Raw genomic sequence first — 19,836 nt, forward strand, 5'->3', positions numbered from 1 at the left:
AGAGATGGACCATTGAAAAGTGTAGAAGACACGTTAGACTTCCCAGAGACCCTCCATAGACCAAAATTCGAACATATTGAAGAGTGTTTTTATATGATTAAGGAGAAATACGAAAAGACTTTAGAGCTTATTGAAAAAGAGGAAATAGAACGTTGCAACAACACAGTATTGCTTGGTCGTGCTCAACTGGAAATTAATCTTTGTAATGACTATCTATCACAGGCAAAAATCATCATTGACGAAGTGGAGGGAATTGCTGGCAAAACAAAATTTGTCACACGAAGCGTGCGTTTACTTGGATGGGGATAGCTTGCTATGTTATATTTCGGATGACATCCTCTAAAGGCAAACTAGTGGATCTTGAAATTTTTGTATCTTCTTCAGTATTTTCTATTATGAAGCAGCTCGCATTCCCAGACGAATGGGGCATCTTTCTTGATAAGTCGACGTAATGGCTCCGTAACTGTGGCATAATGTGAAATAAATCGACAGCAAAAATTGGTCATGCCTAACAAACTTCGTACTTCTCCTACATCTTTAGGATTGGTGCATTCCGTAATTGCTCTCACTTTATTGAGATCCGGCACAATACCCTTCTCTGAGAACACATACCCTTGGAATATTAAACTTCTTTTCTTAAACAGACATTTCTCCTTCTTAAGAGTTAGTCCTCGATCTTTAATTCTTTGTAATACCGCGTTCAAATTTGGATCGTGATCTTTCTCGTCTACGCCAAACACCATGATGTCATCACTGATATTAATCACTCCTCTCAGTCCATTCAACGTTTCTCTGATGGCATTTTGGAATATCTCTGCAGCACAGTTTATTCCAAAATTCAAACGTCGAAATCTCCGAAGACCAATGTGTGTTGAGAAGGTTGTCAAATATCTTGATTATGCATCGAGCTCTAACTGGTTATAGCCTTGATTTAAGTCCAATTTGCTAACCATACAGCACCATTTAGATTCCTTATAATTTCACCAATCGTCGGAGTCAAGTGTCGTTCTCTCTTTATTGCTTTGTTTACTTGTCGCATATCTATACAAACTCGGACCTCTCCTTTTTGTTTTTGGTACGACCACGACTGATGAAACCCAAGGTGTTGGTCCATCCGTTTTCTCTATGACTCCACGTTCTTCGTCTCGTTTTAACTGTTTCTCCAAGTCTTTTCTCACATGAAACGGCACCCGACGATGAGGTTGTGCGACAGGTTGTACGTCCTTATCTACGTGTAGATGAACTTGAAACCCTTTCAATTTTCCCAGTCCTTGAAAGACTTCTTGATATTTGTTAATTAGCTCTTCCACTTTGGTATCTTCTCTAACTTTTTCTTGTGCCTTTTCTTTAACGGGTTCCTGTTTAGACTTTGTAGTGCCTTCTATGGATGCAACTATTTGTAACAGGCCCAATTTTTGAGAACTTTTCCAGCTTATCAAGCAACCCGTATTCCCATTAAGAACAAAAAATGTCTCCAACCCATATAGTTTATCGGTTTCGACCACACACTGACATTTTCCTTTAATTGATAGTTGTTTTTTCGACCCTTAAGGAAAGATTTTCTCATTTGCTTCCTGCAATATTGGCTTTTTCTTCAATTTGTTAAAATTCACTTCATCCAAGAAATTTACGCTGGAACCGGTATCTGCCATGACTGACACAGGAGTACCATTTATCTTAACTATAAATTTCGGCAGCTTTTGTTGCGCCGTCAACGTTGAAAATACATATTCATCTTCCATACTTGATTCGGACGTTATTTCTTGCACCGCATTCACTTGACGAGGTCTTACTTGATTACGTTTTATCTGTCCGTTTCGCTTTGTTGATTCAGCGCGAGAACTTTGATAATTGTCTTGCATCCGCTCTTTGCCTCTTCGATTCTCATAGCAACAAACTTGAAAATGGTTCCACTTTAAACACTGTCGACATTTCTTTCCATATGCCGGGTAATTTGTTTTCCCTGGACGATGCTCACGAGCACAAAATTTGCATTTGATCTTCGATGAATATTCGGAAGCATTTGAGGTTTTTTCCGTGGGCGTCTTGAACTGCTTTCTTTTATGCCAAATTCTATTCGTGCTTTCGATGCCTTCTGCTTGTGTTTTTGACATCTCCATTGTTTTTCCCATTTGTATTAATTTCTCCATCGTTATTTCGGGGTCTGCTAACGCTTTTCTCCGCAATTTTGAAGACGAACCATTTTGTATGATCTAAGTTTTTATCTCTCTGCTTTCTTCATGAAATTCGCAGGATTTCATGAAGATTGTTTCAATCTCATATAGTACGCGGATATGTTTTCTCCTGGGAGTTGTTTCGCTTGACGAAACTTATAAACTTCGAATTCTATATTCTTCTGTGGAGTGAAGTAATTTCGTAACGCTTTCTCCGCTTTTCTAAATACATCTTCTTCTCTATCTGGCTCGTCAATTTCTAAAGTTTCGAATATCTCATTAACTTCTTCACCGACATAGTGCAGGAGCATCGCCTTCTTTCTTGCGGCGTTTGTGATGTTCATTGCCAACAACAAATTCTCCAATCTTGATACGTATTTTCCCCAAGCTTTTCTAAGGTCTGGTTCTTCTAGGTTGAACGTCGGGAAGCTAGGCAAAGCTGTCATGTTCGAAATGTAGTATCTTTCTCAGGATCAAATCATATTTCTTCGTCCCTTCATAATCTTTGTCGCCAGATTTAATATTGTGAGATTTTCCCTTTTTAATTGCTTTGTCATATTACTTTTATACAGATCTTTACTTAATTATAATATACGTATATGACGTACGAAGTACTAATAATTTACATAATAACTATACTACATACAAGAGATCACATTATGAAAAAAAATATAACTTAGTCAAATATCAATACAGGTTGCACGTTCACTACGGGTGTCCTATTGAAGAAATATCAGGAATCCAGTCGTTCATCATGAGACATGTTGCAGTATGGTGGGCTTGCCTATCACGCGGAACATATGTTTTCTACGAGTCTGTTGCAAACCTCGAATTCGAACACCGAAAGCTCGAGGAGAAACTAGTAGAATTGCACATATGCTTGACAAGCGCAAAAGATCACAGAGATGGACCATTGCTGGCTGTATAGCGTGGAATGGACGCGCTGTTTATTTTCGTTGCCGTTGGGCATTTCATATAGTCAATATTGGTGTAACTTTGGCCTGCATTTTATATAGAATACATGTAATTGTGAGAATTGCTTAAGTTCCTGATGACACTCCAATTAAACCCTAACGTTGTTTTCAGTATGAATAAACGTCGAGCTTGATTATTTGACCTACAAACAGGCTCTGATTACTAACTATGGGGCCTGTAGGCTAAGACAAAGTTGCTCAGTTTTTTGATGACATTTGCGTTTCTTACGCTACTTTGCCTTTGAATTCCCGGCTTGTTTTGTAACTCATAGTATGAACAATAAGAAATAAGTTTAAAATTCAAACTTGGAAAACCGAGTACTTCACGAGTTCTGAGCATCGTGCATTTGAACAGTAGATCGTACGGTTTAAAACAACATAAATGGTCTAAATTAAGAACATTTAAATAGTCCAGAATGGCAAAAACTAAGAACTAACTATGTCAAGACACAACGGGCCTCTCGAAAGCCCGGGCTTTTAAGCTTCAGCCTTCCTAGCCAACTGAGTAATCCGCTACTGCATACAAACTCTAAATACTAGAGAGAGCAGTATTGTCACTACTATAAAAGTAAGAGAATTGCAAGATCACTCTAAAAACAATGAGTATGAAATTGATATAAGATTATTCAAAGTCATACTCTCTATACATTTTTCCTGTTATAATATCTGAACACTGCATGGCCAACATGCAAAGTTGTAATTCTATACGCTTTAAAATAAGCAAAAATTTGGCGTTATTTATGTAATTCAATTTGTATAATTTGTAATTCAGTGGATCTTTCTTGTTTGTCAGAAATGCACATGCCATTTAGTGCATTGTTTCCAATCTCTGGATAATAAATGGAACTAAATGCAAGCAACTTTTGCTAAGAAAGCTTACGCTCCATCTATTGATTAAAAAGTATATCTTTTCTTTTGCAGCGGGCTATAGAGCGTTAAACAGAATGCATTTTTTCGAAGCTGCATCTCTCACTTAATGCACCTCTGCATGTGGCTCAGCTAGCTCTAGCAAAACTGGAAATTCGCAAAGTCAGTCGAGGGACATGTTTAGCACAAATATTGTCGTCTTACGTAATTACTTTAAGAATTTAAGCAATTTCATTGGTCGAGAGCCATGATCTATAAAAGTGCAACCGCACGGAATTGACGTCACAGAAAATTTATTGTTTTTGAAATAGAAACACGAGTATTCACTTCGGCGGCTCGTGGCACTTATCACAAATGACGTCATACCCGCTGTAAAACTAAACAGTCAACGGTTAAATGTTATCTATTTGTTAATTACATTACATTAACCCTATAAGGCCCGTGTTTTTTTTGTTGGCTTTCACCGGGCGTCGTAATTGGTTGTTGGGCCACATTTGGGACAGGGTGCAATAGAAATGTGTAATTTGCAAACGTTGTAAATTTTATAATTTGCACAAAGCAAAGAAAGTGTGTTGTAAGTTCTACTTGTGCGAGAGACGGTAGGGTAACAGTTCAAAAATGGATAGAAAACAGATTTTACTACCGAGAAAATAAATCAAAGTGTTGTAATTGATTGCAGAAACTTGATATAAGTATTGTAAGTAAACATACGTCAGAAAAACACAGATTTGTGCAGACTTTAATTACTGACTTGTTAGATACAAAGTGAATCATTAGCATTAAGATAATAAATGTGAAATGTTTTTTAAGAGATGTAACGTTTATTCGTTTGTAAACATTTCGAAGGTTTGAAAATTTTTTTATAACTTTCATTCAACGTTTTAAAAGTTATAAAAAAAGTTTGCTTTGTAAAGGGAAAACCTTTACGAAACTCCATCTTTCCATTGACCTTGCGTAATTTACGCATTGAACTCTATTTAGTTCAGTTGTATTTAGTTCAATGAATTTACCACCAAAAAATGGCGGATCAAGCATTTTTGAGCAGAAAAACGAAGAAGGTGCGCAATGCATGCACGTGAACACTGTTTAAATGATACAAAAACGTTAAAAAAATTCAAGATATATTAATAAAATTTTATAAACACATCTTTAGTCAAGTTTCTAAGTCATTTCTTTCGTAATATCGAAAATAAGATCGAAAAATAACAAAAATTTTGTGTCAAAATGGTCCTAAACACAATTATCTCTTCCTTCGACAGTTTTCCCTGGAGCACAAATGTGCTCTTTGCTCATTGTTAAATTAAAAGCCCCAGTAATTGACTTTCTTTGTTGTCCGTACTCTTTTGCTTAAATTGCAAGTAATGTAATCGTGCTTACTGCCTTACATCGTGCTTAAGTGAGCTTGCAACAAAAGCAAAAGAGAGTAGAGACAGAACATCTCAAAAGATCTCACAAATTTAACGATAAATTGGTTGCCATTTTCAACAAACGCCATTTTTTGAGATAATTACTATATCGTGTCTTTCAAACGTTTCACGAAGACTGCAATGCATCGTTCGCTCATCAGTGTCTATAATGGGACACTACATTCAACTAAAAATACGTTGCATTTGTACTTATATATAAAACCTTGAGCTGTTTAGTGTTAAAGTGCCCGCTATATCATAATTTTGCATTTCTGCCATTTAGATATGATAAATTGAAAAATTGACCATTTTCATTGTTTGACAGCCAGAATAAAAAAGCTGGTAACTAATGTTATTTTTGTCGTCACATCGTGAATTCATCTGCTGTATTTTGTTTAAAATTGGATGTTTTTGAACATCCACGACACAAGATGCCATACACGTGTGTAATGCAACGATATAGCTATGCTGTTGAGAAAATTATGTGTAAAATACGGTGTTTTCTTAAAACGTATTCGCGATATGACGTCATATCTAGGCTCTCGCCCTAGTTTTTTTAATGTCACGGTCAGGCAAATAATCACCGACTTTGAGCTCTAAAAAATGCACGAAGATCAAATTTTCGAATTATAAAATCTATTGACAATATGTTTAAAATTTTCTAAACTACTCACAAAAACATTGAGAGATGATTTCTTGCAAATTATGTAATTGTTTCCCATGGGAAACGAGGAAAGTTTGATAACGTATTATTTATTTAGTTCTTCATGAAAAATTACGTGGTTTCCCGAAAGAAGTAGAACATCGAAACTAAATCTTCTCGATGTTCATCGCCATTCGCTTCCTATAGTCTACGAAATACAGTAAATCAAATGTCACAAACCTGTTGCATACTCTCAATATTTGCTTCTTTTCTCTCAGTTCAAATTCACGCGTTGACCAGCATGCTTCAGCCAATTCATCATCGCCTCCACAACTTATATAATCTGTGACAATCAATCGGTTCGACTCGAAATTTGTATTCTAATTTGCAGCGTTTGCCTTTGGACTTTGTTTCGGGCGTTGAATACGCCCGTTGGCAAAAAAACGATATAATTCCCCCGTTTTAATGATTCGCGGCCATTTTGTGTTTTCATCTCCAACTTCACGTTGAAGTCTGGAGAACGTAACAGTAAAATGAACGACATTCAAACAATGTTATTAGACCGAGGCCGGTGTATCAAAAGTGGTCATAGTTTGAAATCAATCGACTTTTATAATTTGCATGATTCAGCAATAATTGATCCCCAAGGAACCGCAAACACTTTTGAATACAATAACCCATAGCTACGTAATTTAGCTACGTATATTGCAGCTGCTGCAAACGGCAAATTCGCAGTCCAGACAACAATTCTCAGTTTATTTGTGTTTACGCCTCCTTAGGAATCAATTACTACACAAACAACAAGCTATTTTCTGACTTATGAGCTCCTTCATAGGCAAAACGCAGTAAAGAACTAATCCGCTTTGGTAAATATATACTCGGATATTTAAAATAGGAAACATATATTTTGTACTTTTAAAGTTTTACATTTCTTGTTTCACATAAGAGGGAAGAGATTTATGAAAGGAGGACATGTTCCTTGCAAATGTGGCACGGTTTGAAAACTTTTTGACGGATAAATTTTCTGTAATACCGAAATACTTGGCTAAATACATTTTTTGAGCCAGACAGTGTTTTTTATTCGTTTTTTTTTACAAATAGTTTCATTGGTCAACTTTTACTATGTCTTTTAAGTGAATCTTAAGTTATTCAAAACATAATTAATAAGCAAAGTTTGGCTTTCTTTCTCGCCATTGTTGAATCTGACTATCTGACAGGCGACTGAACAATACACTGAAACTAAATATGTATTTGCAACTCATTAAGAACTTACCGCAGTCTTTTGAATACCTTCATCTTCTTTTTCTTTCACATTTTATTTAAAATGATAATTTGAACAGAGGATAAATCATAAAGAGAAAGTCAAGTTTGTTTTCATTCGTTTTGATATATTTCGACAAAAATCATTTCTTCAATAATAAGTTACATTCGCTCGTTTTTCCATCCGTCAAAATCACACGACGGACTTCATCGTCAAATACAACGTATAATGCTAATATGTGATGAATTGCTATTAAATTATTAAATTAATTAAATCCAATGGAAATATTGTGAAAATTCACGACCTGACCAACGTTCTCACAACCCTGGGCACATTCCTTCACATTCACAGGGACAAGCTGTCTTGTTAACCATGACACTCAGGCCACACATGCAATCTTCGTGAATACATCGACATTTGGCGCGGTTCACATTGGTGATCTCTTCCCAGTGCTTGTTCTCACTGATCATACGAACGACGTCGGCGACTTGTTTCATGAGAACCAATTTTTAATCATATTGTGAGGGACAAAAGAGATCATGGACCATGTACTTGGGTGTTTAATCCGACCATGTGTTTGGGCACCAATTCAATTACATACAGCCAACAAGTAATGACTGTTTTAGCCAAAAAGTGCGTCATAATAGGGAATGGGGTTTACTGGAAAGGGGGGCGGTTAACATTCCACTTATCCTTGGCTTAAAGTGGTGCGGGGGGTGCGTCAATTTATTGGTGAATTATTAATATACCAAGCAACTAATCAAAAGCAATTGTGACTTTTGCTAATGGAGCACACTTACAAACTATCTCAAAATTATGGTATGTGAGTAACAAAATTTAACAAAAAGGGCATGGCAGGGTGACAGATTAGCAACTGAAGTCAAATCCAGAATAGAGGCAATTAACTCCTTTTTTATCAAATAATAGATATACTCCCTATGAGTTACGTCCCAAGAAAGGAACTTAACTCATTCACAATAGATTCATAAATTATTGACTGTTTCTTCTTACAAAAAACAACCAATGATAAAATCATAACAGCCAAATGAATACTGCAATTCAAAGACGAACTTCAAAGCCATTCCCTCGATGAACGAAATTCGGTCAAATCAAAACAAACTATTTCTGACGTCATTACAATTTTACCTCATTCATAGAAGGAAAACCATGTCTTGCAAGCTTGGAAAATATCCCTCGTCCATCGCACGATATCTCAAATGCACCTAGAATCAAATCGAGCATATCAATGAAATTCCAGAAAGCATGTGCTCATTTACGAAAATAGTTGTTATTATTGGTAAGGTTTCCTTCTCACTTTATGCGAAATGGCCCTAAACTCTATTGCTAAAGGTAAATCGGCTATCGAGAACAGGGAGCGAAGCAGTGATTTGTTGGAACGTGACCACGCATGCTCTATGGCATACAGAGTCCCGAGAATTGATGGAGTGAAGGCGATAATTCTCTTATAATTAAATGGTATAGAATGTCCCATGGGACAAGAAGCTTTAAAGTGAAGTCTCAGTAAAGTCTTTCGTTGAGTGAAGCATACATACATGTGTTATTGTGCATGGGTGTAATATTACATATTTATCAATAAGGTAGATACATTTTCAACTTCAAATGTTCAGTGTTCACCTATTTACTCGAAAGACTCCCCCCAGCTGACACGCTGTTTTAATTATTAAGATTTTAACCAAACTTCCTCTTTTGTGGGCCATCGACAGTTTCGTATAAAGTTGGACCTCGCACCTTTTGATCAGTCGTAGCAAATGATAAATGTTATAGTTCTAGTGATATTTCTTAGTAAGGAGACGAAATCCACGAAGAGGGGAAAACATGCAGCGTAAACATTACAAAGTATAGTTCCTAAAATAAAAACATTGTTTTTGCCGCGAACATTTCTTTTTCGGTGGATGTGGATTGTTGAATGTTGTTGACTTCTCTAATTTTATTGGCCGACTTGGCAAGGTTCTTGAGGACAAGTGTCTCCTGTGTAGGTGTCAGAATAGCCTGAACAGTGGTGGGGAGACGTTGTATAAATAATTGTTTCATGATGGATGGGGGTAAGGTCTGAGTACCAAGTAGTTGTTCCATCTTGCGAGGGAGTTGGGAAGGTTTCCGATCTCCTAGTTCTTCGCATGTGAGCAGTTGGTGAAGTCTCTGTTGCTCAGATATGAGGTACGGTGGATTAACTCGCGTCGCAGGGTGTCATATGGATCAAGAACAGGGGGATGAAGGATGATATTGCGAACCTCCTGAGCAATTTCGGGTTGAAGGGAACCAACAACGTATGCGTATTTGGTTTTTTGCGAGGTGATATTGCGCGTCGTAAATTGAGCGTAAATATAAGAAAACCACAGTTCTGGGTCGTTAGGCCAGTATGGTGGAAGTTTGATGCTGATCATAGAAGCGGTTGGTGTGACAGATGAAGAATCTGTCGTGGAAGAAGTGTTGAGTTCATCAGTTGTAGCCATTTCGTCAGTCAAGAATATCTTTCGGGGTCACCAATTTAGTGTTATATAAGTCTTTCGTATGAGCTCCGAACGTGATTTCAATGTACTAGAACGCTATTAAATTTTTGTGATTATTTTATTCACTAGCGAAGAAGTTATTTACAAAAGTCGTGAGTATTCTCTCTATTCCTAATATATAAATCTAGATGAATAATATACGCACGTTATGTACCTCACTACAGGAGCCCGCGGCTAGTGTCAAAATTAATGAAATTAATGAGAAACGATAGAAATAGAGCGTTGTACCTCACTACAGACATACATATGTCGAAAAAGTTGATGTCAATCGCTATGCTCGTATTTCGGAATGAAATGAAAAACGAAAAAGAAGTGAATCCGTTGAAACAGTACTGTCAACAGTGACCCAATCGACCTTGACAACCATCTTGTAGACGAAGAATACGGAGTCACATCAGCCACATCTGCTTCATTGTCAGAATCAGAATCGAACAACAAATATTCACAAACTGAACTGAGTTTGGATAAAATAACTGCAATGAAGAGCGAGATCAATCGCTTGACCCAAGAAAATCTCGAGTTAAAAAAAAAGATAAGTTACATGACGCTTGACGAGAAATCCTTCTTAAATGATGAAGAAAAAGTCCTTTTTTACACTGGTCTGCCAAATTGGAAGATCTTGTCAGCAACACTGGAAGTGGTACGCCCTTATCTTATGCATTCTCCCAAATGCTCTTTGTCACCATTTAGGCAGTTGCTTTTAACAGATATGAAACTGCGACTTAATTTAACTGGTGTAGATTTAGCTTATCGATTTGGAAACATCAACAAGGGAACTGTATCAAGAATTTTCTTACAAGTAATTGATGTTCTTTATAACCGATTAAGCCTTCGTATTTTATGGCCTGACAGGGAAGCCTTAAGAAAGACCTTGCCCATGGATTTTAGAAAACACTGCCCTAAATTTGTTGCCATCATTGACTGCTTTGAGATTTTTTGGATAGTGCATTAAATCCTCTTGCGAGGGCACAAACTTACTCATCCTACAAGCACCACAACATGATTAAGTACTTAAATGCTGTCACTCCCCCAGTGTACAGTAAGCTTTGTTTCCAGTGGCTAGTGAAGAAGAGTCAGTGACAAACATTTGACTGAGAACAGTGGTCTCCTTGATAAGCTCTTACCTGCAGATGTAATCTTAGCTGATAGAGGCTTTGATATCCACGAGTCAGTTGGTTTGTACAGTGCAACTATCAAGATGCCAGCTTTTACTAAGGGTAAAAACAGCCAGTGTGCGAATTAGTTGAAAAAAACGATGTGCAATTTTTTATGACAAAAATGTTTCTTTGGAGGCATAATCAAATCGATATTAGGCTAATCATTATACAGCGCTAATTGCTAAATTAATTATATATTTACGATAGTGTTTTTCTTTACAACCGCTGATCCAGTTACAAATGTATGAGAGAAATTTTTTGCGCATGTAATTCTATCCTCTTTTTTGTGCAAACTTTACAGCGCAATAAATTCACCTCTTGGCCATCATCCTAGTACTCAAGCGAGTCAGCATTTAATGTTCCATCCATTTTTTACTGTATTAACTTTGCCGGTAGCTACAACCTTTCGACGAAGATGGCAAGAAAGACAAAAGTGAAAAGAGAAACACCGAGTATACTTTTGCTTTCTGATTATTAACAGTAACAATTTTGATGTTTACTTACGCAAAAAAACAACATTTTTATGTCATATTCCAAGCAATATGTAAAAATAAAAAGTATGGCTGATCAAGGTTGCCAGATTGGCTTAATATTTTGAGCCAAATTTGGCTTCTTTTTCTCACGTTATTTAAAATCGAAATTCCCTTTAGTTTATTTTTTAAATTTGGCTTATTTAAGTTCTTTTTTGTCTTCTTTTAAGAATCAAAATGAAACTGTTTCCTGATTTTATCGAAAATACTCAAAATAGCTATGATGTCAAAAACAGTACGTAACGCAGTACAAAACAACGCAAATGCAAAAATTGACATAAATAATGTATTACACACCTATTGTCATAAGCATATAAGGACCATGTATGTGGACTGTTGACAGACTTACCAGTCTCAAAGTGACAACATCTTTAAAATTTGATGACATTGTGTAAACATGGATTCTAATGTCGTGCAGCGCACTCGTTTATAAAGTAAAGATCAGTAAAGATTAAGCTTGAAAACGTTTTTCAATTTATGTGGTAATAATCAATAAAGAATTTTTTTTGCATATCGTTTGAAAAAGCGATGTGCAATTTTTTCCATTTTAGCAAAAACGATGTGCAAATTGCACATTGCACACTGTTAATTCGCACACTGAAAACAGCTCAGTGGCATTGAAGTTGAACAAACCAGACGAATTGCTAATGTGAGGATTCACGTGGAAAGAGTGATTGGAAACATTAGAAAGAAATATGCACTTCTGAGTTCAACTCAGCCGTATGATTTTATCATTTCTAAAAAGAATGAGCCCACTACGATCGACAAAATAGTTACTGTTAGCTGTGCACTAATTAACATTTGTGATTCTGTCGTACATTATGACTAATAATATTTTTTGAAAGATTTTGCATGCATACACTTAAAATTGTACAAATAATATTTATAAGACATTTGATTTCATTATATTTCATTTATTCAATTTTTTGGGGTCTTAAGTACCATTTTCCAGTTAACTCTGGAAGGAGTCCCCTCAACACAAATTTCTGTGCTGCCTCTGTTACTTTCTATAAATTCGTTATTCTGCAAGATTCGTTCAACAAACAAGTCTCTCTGTCCACACAACAAAATCCCAGTAGCTCAAACCTGTGCATGACAACTGAGCCATAACCTAAAAAAGTGAATTTTTATGCATTAAGCTTGTTAAACGAATTTATGAAAACAAGTCTTCTTCTGTCCACACAACAAGATCACATTAGCTCAAACCAGTGCATGACAACTGAACAATAACTTAAGAAAGTGAATTGCTATACATTAAGGTTTTTAATTGAAATTAGAATAATTTACAAATGTACTTACTTGATAGTAATATGCATGAGTTCTTTTAAGTTGTTTTGTGCTATCACTTTTTACTTCAATGCAAAACAACCTTTCATCTGTTGAAGTTTCAATTGTCTCACATCTTTATGGCAAAATGGACACTATCAAAACAAAATCAACAGGTGATGTATTTATTATGTTGACCTTTTCCCCATGAAACATAGACACAATGAATAACAAATCCCAGTGCCACAACATTGGCAAGAGACAAGTCCATCTGGAGAAGCACCAAGAAATCCATAGGTCAAATGAATCCAGGATCCACTGTTTGTTACTGAAGCATTTTCATGGTTTGTGTTTAGCCATTTCCAATATTCGTATCTTTCCACCTCTTCATGCTGGCAACCCCATCTTGTTGCTGCAGTTTAAAATTTCTTCAGCTCTGGATAGCAAATGCTTGTGATCAGACTCTTCAAAGGTGAATCTCTGTTGGTGCAACAAGCTGCTTTGAACTTTGAAGCAGTCACTCTTCCAGCAAGAATTCGAAACCAAAGACGAGAATTTGCTTGATCTCTAGTTTTTTCTTCTACAGTTTTTTGCAGCTCAACTGTAACATTAAAGCAGTCCAGTTTCGACTCTGATAATTCCAGCAAAGTTTGTAGTGATTTGTCTAATAGTGTGGGATCATAAAGATCACTTATGACTGGTGGCAAGTCAGAGTGCAAGGCTTTAGGCACATAACAATCAGAATATGGATGTATTAAAGAAAGTATTGCTGGTTTTGATGAGGCAGAACTAATAGTTTTAAAATATTCATCCAATTCTAACGATGGGGCAGAAATTGGATTTCTTTGCACTTTTCCTTCGCATTTCTTATTAAATTTACTAAAATTGATATGCTGTACTTTAGCGTATGGCACAACCTTGACAGCACTTGAAGGACCCAGTATGCCTTCTTATCAGTCACAGTTAAAGAATCTCGTTTTCGTGCACCAGCTTCAACAGCCCACAGAAGTGAAGCGACGTGAGAGCAGCTTTCACCTATTCCTGCCATACAATCGCAGTGCGCTGTTAATACTTTGCCGTTCTTTTCGCAAACAACACAAGGAGTAAGTGGCTTCTCCGACATTCTTTGAGAGTGATTAACCTGGTGTAGTGAAAAAAGAAACAAGGCGTTCAGTATCATTAAAGCACGAGTGCAGCCAATGTGCAATGTTTTTAGTGACAACTGAGAAGCATTTACCTTAGCAATAAGCAAGCAATGATCGCCATATTTTTTCACCAACATTTCACGTACCCGTCCATTCACAAAATTTTGATAACTATCAAGACTCTTATAGTTTTTCAACTGCTCGTTCGTGTACGGACTGACCGAAAATAATAAATACATGCAAATATCAATGTAGCTGACAGCTGGCCACAGATCGATATCGTCGAGCCATTGATTTTTTGGTATTTCGTACGGATCGTCTCCATTGCAACGTCTCAATTTCATTTTGTAACGCGCTTTACTATCCTTACACTGAATATTTCCTACATATCGAGGCAAAAAAACCTTTTTTGACCTAGAAAGTGCTGACTTTATGTTACTAGCCATAATAACATATAAAGCGTGCACATGCGCTTGTCCTGCAGTTGCTCCCCCCAAACAACAGTTGCTAAGGCGTGCGTGACGTCACTGCAAAGGTCTATAGCAAAGGGAATTTCCCAGGACTGCTCCAAGATAATTCATTTTAAACTTGCATGTGACAACATGGCCTTGTCATGCTGTCAGTTATGCAAAAGCTAAAGAGAAAAAATAAATAGATCACTAATAACATTGTCCATATAAGGTCAATTGACTTACTATTTTCGTGTTTCCGATTGTGTCGAATCACGCGATATAAAATCCACGGACAGAAACGCTTTAATATCATAACACATCGACCCCAGCAATACCAAGATAACGAGATAAGAAACTTTGATTGAGTATCTTTCATTTCATTTTCATGGCAGTCAGACAAATATTAAACCAAGACGAGCGACAACTGCTTGAAGTTGGCGATGAAAACGCAAATATGGAAGCGACTATCAACCGTGACCTTATAACTGAAGCCGCCGGGAAAGTAGCTAAGTCTATAGGTGACCGGTTGAATTTGAAACCCGAAGTTCAACGCTACCAAAATGAAAGACAAAGATCAAGCCAAACCAGTTGGTCGTCAAAGTTTATAAAAGTAATAGATACGACTCTGAAAATGCTGGAGGACACTGGCCAAAGTGCGAACTTGGACGCAAAAAAACTGGAACAGATTTTGAGAGCACTGTATAAACTAACAGGTGCGTAATGCTTCTATTTCTTATTTCTCACCATTAGGAATGTCAAAAGAAACCTGATTGTTAACAATGTATAGCTACGATACTAAAAGAATGCGAATCAGACAGTAAATATAAACTATCGGTGAACTTAGTATAGGGAGCCCTTCTGAGCCAAGTCATTATTATAAAATGAACATGCAATACATAAAGAAATAACATATCTTGCGAGTTCCATGGATCAATTATGATGAAAAGTATACAAAAATGGGTAAAAGTGAGTTGGTAACTTGAAATGGAGTGTTATACCTATACTATATTTATTATGTTGAAAAAGTTGCATACAATTATTTGTTCATGTATATTTATATCCAGAGATGGGGGATAACGCGCAACTCTGTCTGATGATGAAAATAGCCAGTGCATTTCTGAATAACGACAGCGATCCGTATCCAAGCGAACGTCAATACATAATGGATTGTTTTGAGGCTACCAAAGAACACCAGGCTTCAATTGTGAGGTTAGTCGAGGAAGCAAGCAGGTTGATTGAAGTCATAGTGGAGAGTGAAGGCGTCGATTACTTAACGGGCAGGAAGTTTGACAACGTCTTCAGGGAAGCCAAAACGAAGATCGATTTGTGTAGAGGACGGTTAAAAAGAGCGGAAAAAGCTATTTATGAGCTCGCTGAGAAAATGAACATCAGAAAATGGGCGTCACGGGTCATGCGTGGTGCAGGTTAGATCTATAATTTCGTGCATTAGAGAGCTCCGGCTTCTTTGCTCTCATATCAATAATTTTTGAGCTTTCCGTGATTTGCGATAGTACTTTACAGTAAAGAAAAAGTCAATCAGGCGTTTACTTGGGATTGTGGGACCAAATATATGGCTTATATCAATTCATTGTGTTGTTCAATATACAGGGTGTGTAAAAAACTGAAGAAGGATAAAGCGTGAACGTTAGGCATCCAAATCGCAGAATATTTTACGTTTTTCCTTTTTAAAGTGTTTATAACACCAAATTTTACAATAGTGTTTTATGATTGCATTATAAAGGCAATTTTAAATGACTTAACAACTGCTTTAATAGAATTGTGTTATTTTATTTCTTTTTGGAACTATGCAGCGTCTCTTCAATATTTGCAAATGACATCGTTATGACATCACATTGCATATATACGATTAGGAAAAAGTATAGTTTTCGTCTGCAGTTAACATTTAAATATTCAATATTTGCATCTTTACAAATATTCAACAACACGTGTATTCATTTAACTGTTGTGTTTGTTTATTGCACGTTCTAACGATGGGGAAAAATGATGTTTAAAATGTCATCATACTTTGTGATGTCATAACTATGTCATTTACATAAAAAATAGATATCTCTTAAAAAAAGTACATTGAGTCAATTTTACTAAAAAGGGGTTATAAATTCATTTTATATGTACTATCCAATGCAATCAAAGAAATTTGTTATAAATTTTCGTGTCATAATCACTTTAAATGACATTTTTTTAAACATTCATCAATTATTCATGTTGGCATTTAGACAATTGATGGGAATTTAAAAAGATAGCATTTAAAAACCAAAAATTCAAAATAGCCACCAATTCGAAAAGATAAGCGTTTGCGCATACATAAGTCAAAATTTCTAAAAGTTTGTTAACTTGAACGACATCTGCAATATTTTATCAATATGTATTGCAATTGCTTTTTATCTTTTTCATTTATGTGCGCAAGCTATTTCAAAAGTGTTTCACGGTATCATAAATTTTATTCTAAAAATATTTCTTTCTTTCCACAACTTTACTGGCAGATGAGACACTGGAAGTCTAACCACTATTTTGACCAAAAGTTTTTGCAACTCTCGCGCGCTGATGACTTTAGAGTCATTTTCCAAACAGTTCATTTCGTTTTATACTCCCTGTAGTAATCTCGAGGATTCACAATTGTAAATGTTGTTGAAAGCTAGCTACTACAAGAGATCACATTATGAAAAAAATATAACTTATTCAAATATCAATACAGGTTGCGTGTTCACTACGGGTGTCCTATTCAAGAAATATCAGGAATCCAGTCGTTCATCATGGAACATGTTGCAGTACGGTGGGCTTGCTTTTATCGTAGGCGGCCTATGTATGTGTTTATTATCACGCGGAACATATGTTTTCTACGAGTCTGTTGCAAACATCGAATTCGAACATCGAAAGCTCGAGGAGAAACTAGAAGAATTGCACACATCCTTGACAAGCACAAAAGATCACAGAGATGGACCATTGCTGGCTGTACAGCGTTGAATGGACGCGCTGTTTATTTTCGTTGCCGTTGGGCAATTCATATAGTCAATATTGGTGTAACTTTGGCCTGCATTTTATATAGAATACATGTAATTGTGAGAATTTCTTAAGTTACTGATGACACTCAAATTAAACCCTAACGTTGTTTTCAGTATGAATAAACGTCGAGCTTGATTATTTGACCTACAAACAGGCTCGGATTACTAACTATGGTGCCTGTAGGCTAAGACAAAGTTGTTCAGTTTTTTATGATGTTTGCGTTCCTTACGCTACTTTGCCTTTGAATTCCCGGCTTGTTTTGTAACTCATAGTACGAACAATAAGAAGTAAGTTTAAAATTCAAACTTGGAAAACCGAGTACTTCACGAGTTCTGAGCATCGTGCATTTGAACAGTAGATCGTACGGTTTAAAACAACACAAATGGTCTAAACTTAGAACATTTAACTAGTCCAGAATGGCAAAAACTAAGAACTAACTATGTCTAGACACAACGGGCCTCTCGAAAGCGCGGGCGTTTAGGCTTCAGACAACCTAGCCCACTGAGTTATCCGCCACTGCATACAAACTCCAAATACTAGAGAGAGCAGTATTGTCTCTACTATAAAAGTAAGAGAAATGCAAGACCACTCTAAAAGCAACGAGTATGAAATTGATATGAGATTATTCAAAGTCACACTCTCTATACATTTTTCCTGTTATAATATCTGAACACTGCATGGGCAACATGCAAAGTTGTAATTCTATACGCTTTAAAATAAACAAAAATTTGGCGTTATATATGTAATTCAATTTGTATAATTTGTTAAATGTTCAAGTAACTGCATAATTTACCACATCTAATAAATTTTTGTAAACATATTTCAGCAATTGTACGTTGTATGGCAATTTTTTTACTCCTCAAACAAAGAAAAGTTTCCTTAAATCTCTATATAATAAGGACTTTTCCTTGTTGCTACAATGTGTGGAACAGAACAGGAAATGACATGAAATTATTTAGATACAAAAATCTTTCAATGCCTTCTTAGTTTACTTCTTGGAAATCGAACATGTTGTTGATAGTGGAACATCAAAGCAGTTTGTATATATAAGATGTACTTCGTTCACAAGAAAATGAACACACAGCTATGACAATGGTGTCTAGTTAAAGCAAGCAATCATGCACTTGCCAAATGATAGCATGCTGAAGAATGCCTTTGTCTGATGGAAAAAAGAAATATTGAAAAAGCGTCCAAGCTCTTATTGAAATCCAGACCTCTTGGTGGAATCCAACCTTATGGTGGAATCAAAAAACAATTTGAATGAGATTAAGTTTTCTTGTGATTTTCAACACGCTTGCCACGTGATTCCGTGTCTTGTTCACTTTTTCAAAAACTAGAGAGCTCATAAATAGGCTTTCCCGCTACTATAAGTCACACTACACAAATTGATCTCCATTTCCAACTCCATTACGATGGTGTCAAACTGCCTGCTCTTAATTAATTAATAACTTTGCCTTGCAACATTTCTGAAGCAACCAGCTCGCCTTTATGACAAAAGACACAATACAAGCTTTTTGCTCTTCGACTATTGGTGTTGGCCTGGCAACGGACCTTTCTTGTTTGTCAGAAATGCACATGCCATTTAGTGCATTGTTTCCCATCTTTGGATAATAAATGGAACTAAATGTGCAAGCAACTTTTGCTAAGATAGCTTACGCTCCATCTAACGACTAACAAGTATGCCTTTTCTTTTGCAGCGGGCTATAGAGGGTTAAACAGAATGCATTTTTTCCAAGCTGCATCTGTAGTGGATGGCATCTCTCACTCTAAACTTTCTTAATGCACCTCTGCATGTGGTTCAGCTAACTCTAGCAGAACTGGAAATTCGCGAAGTCAGTCGAGGGACATGTTTAGCACAAATATTGTCGTCTTACGTAATTACTTGAAGAATTTAAGCAATTTCATTGGTCGAGAGCTATGATCTAAAAGAATGCAAAAGCACAAAACTGACATCACAGAAAATTTATTGTTTTTGAAATAGAAACACGTGTATTCACCTCGGCGGCTCGTGGCCACTTATCACAAATGACGTCATATCCGCTGTATAACTGAACAGTCAACGGTTAAATGTTATCTATTTGTTAATTACATTACATTAACCCTATAAGGCCCGTGTTGTTTTTGTTGGCTTTCACCGGGCGTCGTAATTGGTTGTTGTACCACATTTGGGACAGGGTGCAATAGAAAAGTGTAATTTGCAAACGTTGTAAATTTTATAATTTACACAAAGCAAAGAAAGTGTGTTGTAAGTTCTACTAATGCGAGAGACGGTAGAGTAACAGTCCAAAAATGGATAGAAAACAGATTTTTACTGCCGAAAAAATAAATTAAAGTGTTGCAAATGATTGCAGAAACTTGATATAAGTATTGTAAGTAAACATACGTCAGAAACACACAGATTTGTGCAGA

The 19,836-nt window shown here is 36.3% G+C and overlaps 2 protein-coding genes and 1 long non-coding RNA gene across 3 annotated transcripts; 1 reads left to right on the top strand and 2 right to left on the bottom strand.

Annotated features, from left to right (window-relative positions):
- Positions 1–12,436: 12,436 nt before the first annotated feature.
- On the bottom strand, positions 12,437–13,425 carry LOC124434734. Its single transcript, XR_006944872.1, has 2 exons — positions 12,843–13,425; positions 12,437–12,654 (listed from the first exon to the last, which is right to left on the bottom strand). It is a non-coding gene; the product is annotated as an uncharacterized LOC124434734 (long non-coding RNA).
- Positions 13,426–13,431: 6 nt separating this feature from the next.
- Positions 13,432–14,325, bottom strand: LOC124434733. Its single transcript, XM_046984632.1, has 2 exons — positions 14,047–14,325; positions 13,432–13,950 (listed from the first exon to the last, which is right to left on the bottom strand). Exons 1-2 carry the CDS (start codon positions 14,296–14,298, stop codon positions 13,627–13,629), a joined length of 576 nt encoding a protein of 191 aa, XP_046840588.1. The 5' UTR covers positions 14,299–14,325; the 3' UTR covers positions 13,432–13,626.
- Positions 14,326–14,663: 338 nt separating this feature from the next.
- LOC124434732 lies at positions 14,664–18,247 on the top strand. Its single transcript, XM_046984631.1, has 3 exons — positions 14,664–15,119; positions 15,471–15,830; positions 17,120–18,247. Exons 1-3 carry the CDS (start codon positions 14,792–14,794, stop codon positions 17,386–17,388), a joined length of 957 nt encoding a protein of 318 aa, XP_046840587.1. The 5' UTR covers positions 14,664–14,791; the 3' UTR covers positions 17,389–18,247.
- The last annotated feature ends 1,589 nt before the right edge of the window (positions 18,248–19,836 follow it).

Source organism: Xenia sp. Carnegie-2017, unplaced genomic scaffold, assembly GCF_021976095.1.
Source record: "Xenia sp. Carnegie-2017 unplaced genomic scaffold, XeniaSp_v1 HiC_scaffold_14, whole genome shotgun sequence".
In the NCBI taxonomy this organism is placed as follows: domain Eukaryota; kingdom Metazoa; phylum Cnidaria; class Anthozoa; order Malacalcyonacea; family Xeniidae; genus Xenia; species Xenia sp. Carnegie-2017.